The 16,501-nt window shown below is 42.6% G+C and overlaps 1 protein-coding gene across 1 annotated transcript; it reads right to left on the reverse strand.

Annotated features, from left to right (window-relative positions):
- Nucleotides 1–872: 872 nt before the first annotated feature.
- On the reverse strand, nucleotides 873–16,043 carry IZUMO1 (izumo sperm-oocyte fusion 1). Its single transcript, XM_078377065.1, has 9 exons — nucleotides 15,262–16,043; nucleotides 14,166–14,240; nucleotides 11,564–11,647; nucleotides 9,886–9,906; nucleotides 7,438–7,518; nucleotides 6,792–6,892; nucleotides 5,018–5,168; nucleotides 2,492–2,663; nucleotides 873–1,480 (listed from the first exon to the last, which is right to left on the reverse strand). The coding sequence occupies exons 1-9, from the start codon at nucleotides 15,491–15,493 to the stop codon at nucleotides 1,369–1,371; spliced, it is 1,029 nt and encodes a 342-aa protein (XP_078233191.1). The 5' UTR covers nucleotides 15,494–16,043; the 3' UTR covers nucleotides 873–1,368.
- Nucleotides 16,044–16,501: the final 458 nt, after the last annotated feature.

The following is a 16,501-nucleotide window of genomic DNA, read 5'->3' on the forward strand; positions in this document are numbered from 1 at the left end:
TCTCTTCCACTGCAGAGTCTCCGTCGTTTACCCTTTGGGAAGCCAAGCACACACAGCAGGTACAAAAGGATGGGACGATTGTTGAGAAAGATGCCGACAACTCATTTAGTGCTTCAAATGCCTAAATACTGTATACAGCAGTCATCCTAATTCCGAGCTATTAGTGCAACCTGCAAATTGGGCAAAGTTCTCACCTATGTGAGAACTCTGTCAAAACCTGCAGGAAATTCCTTGCTACCCTCCACCATGTAGAGAAGAAAATTCCTTGTCTTTGATGGCAAGAAAGAGAGAAATAAGGATTGACATTCCTAGTTGCAGGCATATCACAGACCTTGTATGGGAAGAAACTCAGCTTGAAGAAATCACTGGAACCTGAGGTCCCGGGAAGCACATCTCAGTATCCTACTATTGGGTAGGGTGAGGAAAAAAAAACACAAGTCTCCCTGCCTGTTGCTGTCTCAGCCCTTGCCCTGAGTATGCTATCTGCCTGCCGTTAGCAGAAAAAGAGTCAGTCCAGCCTGCCTGCAATCTCGTGTGGCTGTATTCTTCTCCACCTGGTCCGCTTACAGATGCTCCTGGGGTCCCTAGCTTTGCTGCAGGCATCTTTCTCTGCCTGTTCCTCTTTCTCCAATCTGCCACATCCTGAAGCCTCCCTACATTCTTGTGTGTTTGTGTTTTCAGAGAGGAAACCCAGTTTTGGAGTGAACTACTGGATAGCTCAGTGGTTTAGAACACTGGTTCTTAACCTTGGGTTACTCAGGAGTTTTGGACTGCAACTCCCAGAAGCCTTCACCACCAACTGTGCTGGCTGGGGTTTCTGGGAGTTGCAGTTCAAAAGCATCCGAGTAACAAAGGTTAAGAACCACTGGTTTAGAAGAAACTGGGAGTTCAATTCCCCACTTGTGCCTCTTTGACAAGGGCTGGACTCAGCGATCCATGGGGTCCCTTCCAGCTCTGCAGTTCTAAGCTGACGATGACGATGGAATAATTCAATTGGGATAGGTAGTGAATACTCTTTCTCTGGCTTGTACATTTCTGTTTGAACTAGATTCCTTTCTGAGGCTACTTGTCTTCAGAAATAGCAATGTTGTATATAAAGGTACAGTTTTTCCCTGAAGTATCCTGACTTCCCAGTTCTGTTTCTCCTATTCTGTCATTTCCCCCAAGAAAGACATCTGCCTGATAAGTTTTCCTGCTGCCATCTACTGAACCTTGATTTTCTCCCAGAGAACCCAAACAGAGTCTGTATCTGGTAAAACATGCTGACTGTCTTTATAAATAAATGAACAAAGTTAGTCTAGACCTTTACAACACAAAGAGAATTTGGGGAAGTCATTGACATGGGAGGAACTTGAAAGGGGGAAGGCTTCATTTTTCTGAGGATTCACTCTCACTCTCACTCTCACTTTCATCATCATCTTCCTCTTCTTCATCTTTGTCATCATCTCCATCCTCCCTCTTCCAACGGTAATAACAGACACTATAAAAAAAGAAGTATGCAGCAGGAAAAACATAAAACAGCACATTTCAAACTTTTTTTTAATTTTAGAGAGTATTTTCCAACTGATCTGTGGGTTAAATCCAGCATACCTGTTAGGGTGACCCAGCTGTCTTGCAAAAGACTTTGAGAAATGTTCTGGTTTGTGTGCACAGCTCACACACAGTGCTGTCCATGCCAGTTGGGTCTTAGCATTGCACAAATGGAATGCAGCTTAGCCTGTTAGCCCCAGAGTGGCTAACCTCTGTTGGAACCGCAAGGCATTATGAGGCTGACAGTCTCTCTCTGTCCATTATTGCTCTAAAACAGAGTACCTCTCAAAGAACTACCAGCCCCATAATGCCTTGCAGGTCCCACAGAGGTTAGCCTCTCCTAGCCACCACCTCCTTCTTCATGGACTCAACAGCATGGCTGAGACAAACCAATCATCCTCCATCTGCAAGTGACTAAACACAGCTGTGAGGATTTTGATTTTGGATGTCTGGCTGAGTAATTCCTGCAGATGTCTGGGGGCCCTAGTCCAAACATTCTGAAAGTTCTGTGCCTAGATAGATGTCAACACAGCCTGGCTATAGTTTTTCAAGGTTAAGCTTGGGCTGTACAGCTTGGCAAAGTTTATTTCCCCGAAGTACAAAACAGCTTTGGGAAGGAGCCCATTCTCAACCAAAAAGCAGTAGGTGGGAAGTGGATCCTTAACTCTTTCCTCACTGGATGCTTTTCTACATCCATCTCTCATCTCTCCAAGCTGTGCCAAATCACTTATTACCATCTTCAAAACCTCTTCTGCCCTCTGCAGTGTTCTGAACAGGCTTGCAGGGAGGTATCGGGAAACGGAAATGGAAAAAAAACAACTGAACAAATTTCATTCTATCAGCAATGCTGTACAACTCAGGAGACTGTTTGAAACAGACATTTAAAAGGCTCTGGAGACAAGACCAGTGATACTGTTTTCCATCACGGGGATTGCATAGGTGGGAAAATGCAAAGACTCACAAAGCAACAACAATAACGACAAGCAGCCCTCCTGTGCATCCAATTACGATCCAAGCTGTCCAGTCTTCTTTGGGTAATGGGGCCCTGGAAGAGACACCTAGGACGAGGGGCCCTTCCATTGTTGCCGTGCCTGGCCGGGTGAACCAGGTGGTCTTCCGGACTGATGGCAACACTGGAGGAGGAAGAACAGAAGGATTAGAAAGGGAAGCATGGGTAGGAACACGTCTTGGAAAATGCAACGCTGGCTAGGGGATTCTGAGAGTTTTGGCCCCCAAGAGGAACTTTTCTAAGTTCTGGGCAGAAAATAGTTGGAGCTTCATTTCCTGGGGTCCAATAAAATGATCTTCACTTCATTTGTGACCTTGAATTAAACAGTGAGGCTAATTCATTGAAACCCTTTTCAAAATTACAGTATTTGAAAGTCTCCCCTGCTTGATCAGGCAACACATTTTGAAAATAAATTTACAAAGTGCTTGTGTTCTGCTGGGTGCCATCTGTCAAAAAGTGATCTTTACTACCCCATCCTGTGTTCGCAGAACTTATAGCAGGGTTTGAGGCCTGAATGGCTTAACAGCATCCCCTGTTGCCAGTGCAATGCCTGAGCCTGTGTTCTGAATCATGCCATTGCTCTGCAATGTATGAGCACTGCCTGTTCCGATCTTCTCCCAACATATTGCTTTCTAGCTCTTTTAGCCTCTAACACTGTGGTCTTCAACCTTGGGCCTCCAGATGTTCTTGGACTACAACTCCCAGAAGCCTTCACCACCATCTCTGGTAGCCACGATTCCTGGGAGTTGAAGTCTTAAAACATCTGGAGGCCCAAGGTTGGTGACCACTGCCCACAAATCCCATCACTCCCGACTGGCAGTAGCTGAAGTCCAAGAAAGGCCTTCCCCCATCCTACTGCCACCTGAGGTTCTTTGCCAGCCAGGTTATTGTTTGTCATGGTGAAGTTTGTATACTCTGTCAGATGTGTCCTTTCTCAAAGATATGGATGGGTGCAAAGTCTCCACAGACATAAACTACTCACATGCTGGCTGAGGATGATGCAGGATGTACCTTGAGACATCTGGAATGGACTAAATAATCTGTATGGGTTTTACCATGTAAAAGTTGAAACCAGCTGGCAAAACTAAGAATTTTAGGCAAAGGGCATCTGCCTCTCTCTGTCTCCTTAGCCCATAAACAAACTCAGTAGCAGGAAGCCACAGGGGACATCAACGGGCATAACAATGGCACCATCAACACCACCAGCAACAAAAACAATACATTTCTAATCACAAAAACTTCCCTGGTTACTTGAAAATGAGAAAAATGATAATTATTTACTCCATTCCTAGTTTATTAGTTATGTTACCTTTCAATCAATTAATCCAAGGCTCTCCCCTCCACATTATCCTTACAGCTGCTCTGGGGGGAAGTACAAGCTGAGAGAGAGAGAGAGAGAGAGAGAGAGAGAACCTGGCATAGGTTCACTCTGTGTGTTTCATGGTCCTTTAAGATTGTCAACCTGGACTTCTCACGCCTCTCTATTACACAACAGTAGTTTCTTCTCTCATTATAATAAGTGCAGCAATATTGTATTTAACATCATCACTGAGGGATGATGGACAGGTAGCTAGGTGGGGATTTGATACATATCTTAGCTGCTCTTGGTTTCCTATAAGTGAAAAGTTGTAGGTTGTTGCCCTTAGCTCACTCCTTCCTTCAATCCTTTACTCATCTTCAAAGGAATAGCTGGTTCTTTGTTTTTTCCTTTGCCTGGAATAGAAAGCTCACCGAGGGTACCTCTGCTTTAGCCTTCTGCACACTTGCCCATATAGAAACAATCTCTACAGGCCCCTGTACTCAAGTTTGGGTTTCATCTTAAATGGATTTCTTGGAATAAGGAATGTAAATGTTTCCTTACCTTATCATGGGCCTCCTGAGGAATTATTCCTTATTTGATAGATATCAACTCATCTTATTAGCCTGTTAGATCCTGCCACCATAACCATCATCACTGTCTATACTAATGGGTTGAATGTCTCCCTTATATTTCAGAGGGTCCATACAAACACCACAGCATTTGGCTGCCATCTTGGAAAAGCCTTCCAATCCGTGTGAGAGAAAAGTGAGAAGACATGGCAGCAGCGATGGGCAAGCACCAGAGATCTTGGCACCACCTCGTGTCTGTCCTGGACCCAGGTGAATGACAACCATGACTCCCTCTCTCCACAAACTGTTGTTTTTTTTTAATTAACCAAACCTCCATTACCCTCAAAACACCCCCCCCTTTTTATTTATTTAAATTGAGAGGTGTGGAACAAGGATGTGGGAGAGCCCCTGAAAACACCACAAAATGGTCCAATTCTCCCCAGATACGACAAGAGAACTTTTCCCAGCCTTTTTTGTTTTAAAATGGTCTTACATTTTGTGTTTGTGTGCAGGGTCCTGGGGTGCAGAGGGGCCACAAGTTGGTTGTTCCTTCCTTAAAAGTGACATATTTAGAGAAGTTCTTCAGAAACCCACACTCACTTTACTCACCGACCACTTGGAAATCAAGCTGGCTGGCCGGATGTCCTTTCGGGTCCAGCATTTCGCACCGATATCTGCCTGTGTCATTTATGTTTGCCTCTTTCTTGATCAGAAAAGAATCTGTGCTACTAGCCATCATTTTCTGTTCACCATTCACCACCTGAGGGGAAGGACAAGGCTGGACTGGAACATACCCTCATAGGGAAAAGCTGCTCTGAATGCACTTTGAATGTTTTTCTCCTGACAAGCCCTGATAGGCCCTCCTTCATCTCATCCCTTCTCCACCCGTCCTGATAACATCTCTTTTGCTAGCTACGAAAGTCCTAATCAAGGGCTGTCATTTACAAACATACTCAGATCATAAGGGGTAGCCCAAAATATCTTGCTGCCTGAGGCAGAACAGCATATGGCAACTCCCTAGCCAGCAAAGTCAAGATACACTGCAATTTTAGTTAGGGGAATGATTTTTGGCACATCACCCCACCTCTAGTGACTACAAATACAATAAAACAAATTAACAACCCTTTGCCCCTTTTGGGATAACCCAAAGCAGCTGCCTGAGGCCGCCACCCCACACTACCTAAGGGTAGAGCGAACTCTGTCATCTCATCTTCTTACAAAACTTGGGAAGTCAACACAACTAGCTGCAACTCCTGAATCATTCAGGCTTGGAGCAAGGGATCTGTCAGTCGGTCTGAAATTCTTTTACCCTGCCAGTCTCTTTCAAAAGGACCCAAGGCAGCTTACATTATTAGAAGACAATGTTTAAAGCTAAAGACAGTAAGTACGGGAATATTAAAAATGGAACAAACAAATGCCACGCTTTAAAAAAATAAATATAAGCAACATATTCAAAGCAGTAAGACACAACTGGCCATCAAAACAACCCCACTCAGGCAGCTGGTCCTTTCATTGCTTGCCAAGAATGGTCTTTGCCTGCTTTCGGAAGGACAGCAAAGATGTGGGAGGGAGTCCCAGAGTCTGGGAGCAGCAACAGAGAAGGTCCTCTCCCGTGTCCCCACTAGAGATGGACATAACGAGGGTCCCCCACTCTTCGACTTTGCAGTGAGGCTCATCCTCCCACCTCCTGCCAGGAGTGGCTCGCAGACCGCAAGCTCTGGAGCAACAGGAAGGGAGCACAGAGCCTGCAGCAACAGCAGAAGGTGAGTAGACAGTGCGGCCCCATTGGAGCTGGACTCTCATTCTGTCCACCTCTGTGGGGTTATTTGTATACGAATACAAATACCCCCATCTCTAGATGCACCTGTGAAGATGGTAGACTGAGAGAAAGGCATCTCCTAATAATCTTAACTCCCCGGCAGGCTCAGAAAGGGAGACATGGTCCTTGAGATAGCTTGGACCCAAACCATTTAGGACTTTATAAATTAGAAGCAGCATTCTGAATTGTGCCTGGAAACTGACCAGCAGCCTTGACCAAGGCTGGCATGGATCAGACAAGGAGCGAAGGCCCACCTCCAGCCCAAGAGCGAGACATTCTCCACTTCCCATATCACCGAGAGTTGGGCAAGGAACCAAGATGAACCATGTTTAATTCCCTCATCGGAACTGGACTAGCTGCTCTACCTAACAGGACTGTTGTGACTGCAAATAGGAAAGCAGACCTATGCTTCTTTCCAATCAGGGCTCTACAGAGGTGGCATAAAATCATAGACAGGCCCACCCTTAGAAGGAGGCACAGATCAACATAGATATAGTAACAATACTGTAGCAGAACTTTGCAGCTGATTTGGAAGAAGGCGGCTTCTTTGAAGCATTTACTCACTCGGAAGAAGTTATATCGCTTCACACCGTGACTTGCCTTGTGCCATGTCAGAGCACAATCCAGAATCAGATCTTCATCCATTTCCACTTGTACCCTCCTTTCTGTAAAATCCATCAAGATCTATTCCACTGCCAGGCCTCATCAGCTGCTATCTTAACTGATCTGTCAAATCTTAAACCAAACCAAATCAAATCTTAAATTGGATCCGTAGTCCTGTCCAGCCTGTCATCAGGACTCATTTTCTACTCCCCTTGGCTCATGAATATCCTGAATTGAATGCCTCATCTTTTGTATCTCAAAGCCAAACAGGACAATACATTTAGCACTTTTTAAAAAACAGGTTGCTCCCTCAATTGGAAAAAAAATCTGTTTGCAACAGATGATTTTTCTCAACTCCAAACCTTGCCTTTAGTGTGCTTTGTTTAGGGATTAGTCACTGGAAGGTAAACAGAGACTTAATTTGCAACTCTTATTACTAAGATATATCTCTCTGAGAAAATCTCACTATGGAAAAGAACAGATTAATAACGGGAATAAATATTCCATTCACTCATCATCCACTTTGACCCTCAAATCCCGTCGGTCTCTATTTTTGGTTTTACCAGCTCAGATCTGTGTGCCCATTTCAAAATCTCTAGATTCTCACCTCCACACTTAATGTTCTTGGTACACGAGTGAGAATTTGTCCAGCAGGAGAAGCAGTTGATAAGCACGTAAAACATGCGACCTGTAGGATAGGAGTTTTATTTGGAGATGATTAGAAAGTGGAGGAATTGTTTTAGCTTGGAAGCGCTAACAGAAGAACTGTGGAAGAACTATGGATTCCAAGGGGATGAAACTCGGCAGATTAGTGAGCAGTTGATAATCATTCCCTCTGACTAGACTGCCTGAGAGTTTGCCAAAAATTTTATCCAAAGATGCAATATTTTCAGGGTCTGACAAGGCAGTTTGATAGAAACAGTTTTTTCCCCTTCTCTGCTTACTAAGGAACCTTTTCCCTTTCATTGTATTGGAGTAATTGTACTGTTTATTTCACTGGTATGGGTGAGAAAAACCAGACATCTGCGTCCTCTAGCTTCTGGGACTTCTGCAACACTTTTTCCTGGATTGCCATGGGCCTGGTGGGAAGAAATTGATGTGTTTTTGCTCTGAGACACCCATAGCTCAAGGAAGAGATTCTGTATATAACAAGCTGTTATAATGTTTAATGTTTTTAAAACCACTAGGAAAAGATTCTTAGTTTGCTTGAACTTACTAAAGCCATGAAGCCTCCCACCTCTTTTTCTTTTCCATATTAATTCGCCTTAGGGAGTATTTATCACAACTTTTCAACTCTCAAAAATATATCCTTTATATATGGTAATGTACTGGGAATAGCAACCAGTTCATGCAATGGGAAAAGGCATTTGTGTGGGCTGAATTTCTCTGTGAAAAGATCTATTTCACTTGTTTGTTTGCTTAAATATTTGTCACTTTTGTATTCACCAAAAGGATGCACAATCTGTCAAAAGGTAATTTAAAAAGGCAGATTACAATAATTGAAATATATACTTTAGAAAAAAATCTCAAGAACATTTTAGATCATACAAAATAGTAGAGTTCGGGCTGCCCATCAGAAGCTCGATCAAGATGAAGCTAGGCTCACTTCCCTTTGGGAGCGAGTTTCACAAATAAGGTGCTACTACAAATAAATTCTGTAGCGGCACCTTATTTGGTGCTGTTTATTTGGTGAATATTCTTGTATATTCACCAGACCAGCCTCTCATGGCACTTGATGAAGTGTACCTTGCCTTGGAAAAGCATACATGAGATGTATAATGCATTTTGGTGTAGAAAAGATGCACACAAGCCATGGTACATTTAGAAAATGTGCATCACTAAAATAGAATACATTTGAAAAATCAGGGCTGCCTCTGTTATTTAGCTGGACTGAAGTGACTGCTTCAGGCAGAAAAGTGTTGGGAACAGCAAATACTCCACCTCCTCCACCCTCCTATATAGGTAGGCTGTGGAGAAAGTGTAGATGCATCATCACCTTTAGTGGGGTTCCTCTGCAAGGCTGGGAAGCATGATAGTGGTAGTGGGTGGCAGTACTTTGATTCCTGCCTGAAGGATAGAAAAGAGTGGGTTCTCTCTCTCAAAAATGTACACAAGTGCAAGAACAATGAAACAAAAACTGATAGATTTTTACATCCCTGTCACTTTATTTTTGCTTTGCTGAGTACGTCTAAAAACTGCTCTCCCCACCTCGCCCCACGAGGTGGGGAGTAATATTTGGTAAGTTGTGACAAGGAGGGAAATACAAGCATTTACAAATGCTAGAAAACTCTGGGGGAAACGACATGGGCATTTGTCCCACTGTTTGGTCCACTGTAGGAATGGGCTGGTTTACTCCTTTTGTCAGCAACCAGGTGACATAAATGCAAGTTTGAACCAGTCCATTCCCAGAGCAGTCCTACCTGCACCTTTCTGGTTCTCTGACAGGGGTTATTCTTTTTTAGGTGCTGTTAGGATCACTCCGTTTTGGTTTGTTTCCAGCATGTGCAGCCACTGGGATCAAACCAAAGCAGAGCCTGCTGCTTTCAATATCCCCGACACTTAATGAAATAGGAAAATCAAAAAATCAAAAATTCATTCCCCCTCTCTAGTTTTAAATTTCCCAATAGTTTTTTTTTTTTAAAAAACTTAGCTTCTTCCCTCTGTACCTTTGCAGGCAAGGTTGTTATTTTTTTAAAGCTTATTATTGGGGCCATGAAGAGTCGGACACGACTAAACTACAGCAAATTAGGGTAGTACTGATACTATGTACTTTTGGAGGTGGTGGGAATGAAAAATGTGAAAGCTTCCTTCCAGAAGTTGAAGGAGAGAGGAATAAGCAAGGAGCGTTTTTGTTTGCTTGTTTGTTTTTGTTTTCCTTACTTGCTTAAGGGAGGCAGGCTAAAGAGAGTCACTTGAAGTATGTGTGCTATTTCTCTACGTGACCTTATTTAGCTCAGTCCAGCCCACTCCAATTGAGCTGTCTAGCCAAGTCCTCTGTTTAATCATACAAGGAACTTCTTTCCCACCACCCACATCCTCCCAAAATGACACTCACCACATTCATTGCTGCAATAAACTGCAAAAAGAAATACAATGGAAGAAGAAAGTTAGAAATGCTGGGCTTCTCCTTTCTTGTGTCAAATACGTAGATCTTCTTACTGGAAGGTTGTATATAATAATCAATATCTTGATTTTCAATGCAGGAATTATAAACAATTTAGTAGCACCCAAACTACATTTCTGATCCAATGAATTCTTAGCATCTTGCAATAAATCCACATAATTTTTTATATTCTCAAAGCAAATTTTAATTTTTGATGCATATTACATTATTTTTCTTCTGACAGTCGCCCTGGGCCATTTCTATTCTGAATTTATTGTTCCCCTATGAACTCTCTGTTCACTGCACACAGTTCCAAGTGATTTCTATTTGCACATCATACACCACACTGCATTTTCATTTCAGGTATTTACTTTTATTTCTTGGGTTGCTTCCTCTGTATTGATTACCATGAACTTGGTTTTCTTAACACTCATTTTTAGATCATATTCATTCATTCCTTTGTTGACTTACGGAGCAACCTTTGCCAACCACCTACAGTCCCATCTAAGGTAAAGGTAACGTTTCCCCTTGACAATTTTTGTCCAGTCGTGTTCAGCTCTAGGGGGCGGTGCTCATCCCCGTTTCTAAGCTATAGACTAGAGCCAGCGTTTGTCCGAAGACAATCTTCCATGGTCACATGGCCAGTGCGACTTAGACATGGAACACTGTTACCTTCCTACCGAGGTGTTCCCTATTTATCTACTCACATTTGCATGCTTTCGAACCGCTAGGTTGGTGGGAGCTGGGACAAGCGACGGGCGCTCACTCCGTCACGTAGATTCGATCTTACAGCTGAAGATCTACGGACCCTACAGCACAGAGGCTTCTGCGGTTTAACCCGCAGCACCACCACGTCCCTCTACAGTCCCATCTAGTAATACTCTATTGGCTGAAACCCTGTTGCCTAGTGCAGTAATTTGCACTAGAGTAGGACCATTGAATTAGAGGAAGCGACTCACCAAATCCTCTGTTAAGGTGCCATTTACTACACCAAGCAAGAGGATTTCATCCACTGCCCATCAGATGTTGCTAGTAACCTATGGACAAAGAAGCTGCCATCTGAATCAGCAAATGCTTATCCAAAAATATTCTTAAGCTACAAATTGAAGAGCTGGTTGGTCAGATCAGTGTTTTAGCTGTCTGTCTATGGAGCCAGACGTTGAAATTCAATTCCCAACTGTGCCTCCTGTGAATAGAGCCAGCCTGTGTGGTCTTGGGTCGGCTGCCCCAGTTCCAGGGCACCTCCAGAAGAAAGGACTGGTAAACCACTTCTGAATATTGGGGAAATCCTGCAAAGGCCCGTCATAAGTCAGAATTGTCTTGATAGCACATGATAATTATTGTTACAAACTGAAAGGTAAATAGGAAAGTATAGATCCTTCTCTCACTCTCCTTCTTTCTCTGTCACAAGGCAGTTACTTTTGACCGTTAGGGAGCCACTTTTGAACCATCTGCCATAACCACCCTTTTAGCAGCAGTTTGATGTAGTTGCCTTCCATTTTTACGTCAGAAGATGGGGTAAGCGACTAAAGAAGGGCCTCCCTTTAGGAATTACTTCTATGTAGAAATCTGAACTAGAGAACTTCTGCTGTTTTTGGAGGTGGGTGGGAGATGATTAAATATAACTCACCTTTTGTAATTTTTGGCATCATCTGCTCAAAAGTAACCTTCAGTTTCTGGAGGCTCCACATGACTTCATTAAAAAGTTGCCCATCTGCAAAGCAAAAGCAAGAGAAAAAAAAAGGACTGAAGGGGTGTGAGTTAGGAAATGGTGGGTCTTACTTGCTTTTCCTCTGAGCCCTGGAGAAGGCACACAGATAAAGTGGGAGTTCCTGAGGATGCTGGATATGTAAACCTATGGCAGGGAGACTCCCTGTGGCCATGCTGCCAGAGGATTTCTGGAAGATGTCTAAAAAAGTAAATTTTTCAGGCTACAGTGGGTTCTGATCGTAACTATGGTGGTTGTAAGTAGTTGTATACTGCTTTAATTGCCATGGCACTCACCCTGGTACTATGTAGTTTGATGAGATTTTTTTACAGTTCTCTTCAGCAGAGCTCTACTGTTCACATTTGGAGGTAGATATGGAGGCAGGGACAGATTTTACTTTCCTCGGCTCCATGATCACTGCAGATGGTGACAGCAGCCACAAAATTAAAAGACACCTGCTTCTTGGGAGGAAAGTGATAACAAACCTCGAGAACATCTTAAAAAGCAGAGACATCACCTTGCCGACAAAGGTCCGTATAGTCAAAGCTATGGTTTTTCCTTTAGTGATGTATGGAAGTGACAGCTGGACCATAAAGAAAGCTGACCGCTGAAGAATTGATGCCTTTGAATTGTGGTGCTGGAGGAGGCTCTTGAGAGTCCCCAGGACTGCAAGGAGATAAAACCTATCCATTCTAAAGGAAATCAAACCTGAGTGCTCACTGGAAGGACAGATCCTGAAGCTGAGGCTCCTATACTTTGGCCATCTTATGAGAAGACTCCTTGGAAAAGACATTGATGATGGGAGTGTAGGCAAGAAGAGAAGGGGACGACAGAGGATGAGACAGTTGGACAGTGTCATTGAAGCTACCAACATGAATTTGACACAACTCCGGGAGGCATTGGAAGAGAGGAGGGCTTGGCATGCTCTGGTCTAGGGGGTCACAAAGAGTCGGGCACTAAACAACTAAACAACAACAAGAACTAATGCTAAATTCTTTAGCAGAAAATTCTAGGAATCCCACCAAGCTATAAATCCTAGGCATCTTTAAGATGGAGCCATGGCAGTTAAAGTGGCATTGGACTGGTGTAATTGTGCAATGTAGATACATTTCCAAACTAATGTGGAAATCAACATGAAATAATATAGGAGACTGCTAGCAAAATATGGTATATATCACATGAGTAGATGTACGGACCCTTTGATGTTGTAGACTATGCTGTTGTGTTGGTTCTGTAATAATGTTTCCATGTGTACACTGGAAATATATATTTCTTTAAATTTCTTTATCTTATTAGAACAAGAAGTTCATAAAAATCTGAGCAAGCTGTTGAGGCCTTTGTAACTCTTCACCAGGCCATTAATTACCTAAAGGAGAGGTGGAATGGAAAGGACCAAAAGCTGAAAACCTATGTCTAGTTGTAGTCTTAAGAAGACAGATTGTTTTATGCAAGCTTGAAAATATGGGTTTCTATGTGGATTGTTTTACAAAGAAGAAATCTGCTGATTTATGCAGAAAGAAGACTTATATCGGCGAGTAGGTCCTAAGTGAAGCATTCCAGAAATAGACTGAATTCATCTGCACCCATAGTAAAGAAGGGTGTGCTGTCTCAGAAAGACCACAAGAAGGCACTGTCTAGTTGATTGAAAATGGTTTTGAGGGTTCACAAGCCAAAAGAAATTTTGTGTTTGGGAAGCTGGCAGTGTGGGTGCATGGGGGCAGGAATCACAGAGTAATTGGCAAACCATTTGGTCTTAAGAGTGGGGTATAAATTTCTAACTATGCTGCAAGAATGATGTTTGAGACCACACCCTCCAGATGAGGTTTGCAACCTGACTCTGAAATTACCCCTTCAAACAGACTTGGCACAAGCATCTACCATCAATTTTCGGATTCTTATCTGTACTTTTTCTGCACTGTCTATGAAATGGTGGTGCTAGCCTGATAAAGTGGAATTTTCTGCATGAAAACTTGCAATTTGTTTGAGTTTTGTTTGTTTGTTTGTTTAATGGTCCAATAATGGACCACTCTTACATTTGGAGTTATAAATCACAACAAGAGTGAAGCTACCATACACTACTGTCTCTTGGAGCCTGGCATGAATATTTTACTGTGTAATCCCTGAATTCTAACTCTGAAGAAGAGGACGATATTCCACAAAAGCTTGTATGAATATGTAGCAGTTAGTCTTCAAAGTGCCACAGCATTTTTTTCCTTTTCTCTTCTTTTGTTATTTCTTGCTGAAATTCTTACATTTGTGCAATCTTAAAGACCAAACAGCCTTTTCCTAATTCCTTCAGTGCATTGTTAGCCAACTATCAACCCACAAATGAATCAAGTGGATTCATCCAAAGCAAAGCTATCTTTACATATATGTCTTGAAAAGCTCAGCACAGACTAACTATTGATTTAATACATTCCAGTATAAAGATCAATTCAGTAAATTCTTAAAAGCCCTTCGGGAGGCACCAGATTCATGTATTCCATATGGCAATTCAGTAACATTCATTTCCACAAGTCCCCACCTTCAAAATCATTCTCCATGATCCGGTATATAGACCGTTTGAAGTAAGCAGCAAGTCTTGCCAATGTAGATTCATCTGAGGAAAAGAGAAAAAAGGAACCTTTGTACAAAAGCAAGATACATCCGCTTTCCTTCCTTCCCCCCTCCTAAAACATATTTATTTTACTGAAAATATTTTACCTCACCCTTCTCCTTAAAAAGGACTCAAGGCAGATTACATCATTAAAATACTATGTTTAAAGCAAAAAACTGTAAGCATACAAATATTTAAAAGAATCAAACAAATACCACACTAAAAATGGTAAACCATATCAATAGCAAAAAGGGATTCAAAGCAACAAGGCACAACGCTCCATTTAAAGTCCTCTCCCAGACAGCCAGTCACTAAGGGAAAGCCAGTCTGAAGATGAAGGTTTTCATCCACTTGTGGAAAGGAGTTCCAGAGTCTGGTGGCAGCGACAGAGAAGACCCTCTCCTGTGTCTCCACCCAACACACCTGTGAATGTGATGGGATCGAGAGAAAGGCCTCCCCTAATCATCTTAACACCTGGGCAAGTTCATAAATTTATTTATTTATTTGATTTATTATCATTCCTTCATATCTGTCTAACACCATTATATAGCAGTATCCTGCCTAGCTTCAATTGCCTTCTGAGTGACTGAGGTCACTTAGCTCAGCGTGATTTCCAAAGTAACCCTTTCCGCTTACATCCAAGGATCCATTCTCAACCAGGCATCTTCTCGAGGCACTTGATTACATGCCATTTCTATCACCGGCAGCCCGTAGAGCCAGAGACCAAAAGGCAGGGGCTTAAAAGAGTTGTACTCCAACATGGTTGCCAATAAGTATGGTGAGAAAGGATGCCATAAAGTAGAAGTGGGAGTCATGTACCTCACCTGGGGTGGTGGCTTTTTTTTTTCAAAACCAAAAGTGACTGGGGAGTTAAAAAAAATGTGACAAAATTGTCTCTTTCTGCAAAGGACATGATGGCCTTTGTAAGCTAAAAATAAAAATTGGGGTGTGGACAGCCCTCTGAAATTGGAGAGCACGTGAGGTCCCTGAATCTCAGGCAATTGCCCATCCCCTGCAGGCATACCAATCACCGCCATATATTTTTTCTTCTCAATAGGCCGATGTGACAAGTCTTCTATGGCATTGTCCAGGAGTTCCTGTAGTTTTGTTCTAAGTTGAGGATCTCCACTGAGTTTCCTCTGCAGGAAGTGATCTCTGAATTCCCTCTTGACTGCCATGGCATCTTGGCTGCACTTTAAGCAGCCCTGGGATTCTGTGACAATCTGGGTTATTAACCAAAATACTCGCCAAGACATCACACTTTGTGATGGTTTCCAGAAGTGGACCTCATGTTGCTTAGAGATGATGTCATAGCAGTGACATCACAAAGTCTGCATGCTCAGGAACAGTTAGAACCAACGGGTGGATCTTTCACTGCCATGATGTGCTTATGGCAGTATATGTTTTCTTCTTAAAGAACACAATATAGTGTAATAGAGTTCTGAATGTCTGGTAAAATTCCTTTTGCTACACAATAGAAGTAACACTCACAGAGGGGAATAGCTACAAAATCTTCCAGAGTTCAGCCTTTTCTCATTAACTGGCACTTAAAGTCTCAATAACTCTGAAACATTTGTAGGAGAAAGAATAGACCATATTCCTTGTGGCTTGAAATTACAGACTTTTGTATGATGCTCTCTCTACTGCACGCATACTTAGCAACCAACTTACCAAATCATCAACAAACAAAACCAACTGCTTCGAACAGACTAAAAAGAAGGAAAGAAACACTCAGCAGAGAGACAGGACTCTATTTGAAATCAAAGTCTGGAAGGAAGGATTGCTTAGTGCTAGATAAATATACAATCACCCCCACCCAGAAAAGTCCCGCCCGCTCACACAAACCACAGACAACATGAGAGGTTGCAAACAAAACTCTATCCTGTACGTAACAGATTTGGGCTGAAATCCTTTCTTCTTAGAAAGAAAGCTCCTAGCTAGTACTGGGGCAGAAACAGGAAGCCTGGCCTAGCTAAGGCCCAAAGCTTTATAATTTAGGCCTTTTCACCAAAAGCATCACATTAGTGATAGCAAAAAAAATGTAGTCTGGAAAAGTAACATTTCTAATAGCTACTCTATTGGGGTAAATGATGGTTTCTTGCATACTTAGGATATCTAGTGTGATGTAGAGGTTAGAGTGAAGGATTAGAATTTAGGAGACTGGAGTCTGAATCCCAGTTTGGCCATGGAAATCCAGCAGGGAAGGTGCAGAACTGGTAAAAACACTCCTTAATTATCTCACTTGCCTTGAAGACCCTTATTAG

The sequence above is a fragment of the Pogona vitticeps genome, chromosome 6 (genome assembly GCF_051106095.1).
Source record: "Pogona vitticeps strain Pit_001003342236 chromosome 6, PviZW2.1, whole genome shotgun sequence".
Taxonomy (NCBI): domain Eukaryota; kingdom Metazoa; phylum Chordata; class Lepidosauria; order Squamata; family Agamidae; genus Pogona; species Pogona vitticeps.

Excerpts from the sequence above, each read along its gene's own strand:
- IZUMO1 (XM_078377065.1), bottom strand. The coding sequence starts at position 15,493 with ATGTCTTGGCGAGTATTTTGGTTAATAACCCAGATTGTCACAGAATCC. Across the intron at positions 5,169-6,791 it reads AGCGATATAACTTCTTCCGA|GTGGTGAATGGTGAACAGAA; the intron begins GTGAGTAAATGC and ends CCTTCCCCTCAG. Across the intron at positions 2,664-5,017 it reads GCTTGATTTCCAAGTGGTCG|TGTTGCCATCAGTCCGGAAG; the intron begins GTGAGTAAAGTG and ends TTCCTCCTCCAG.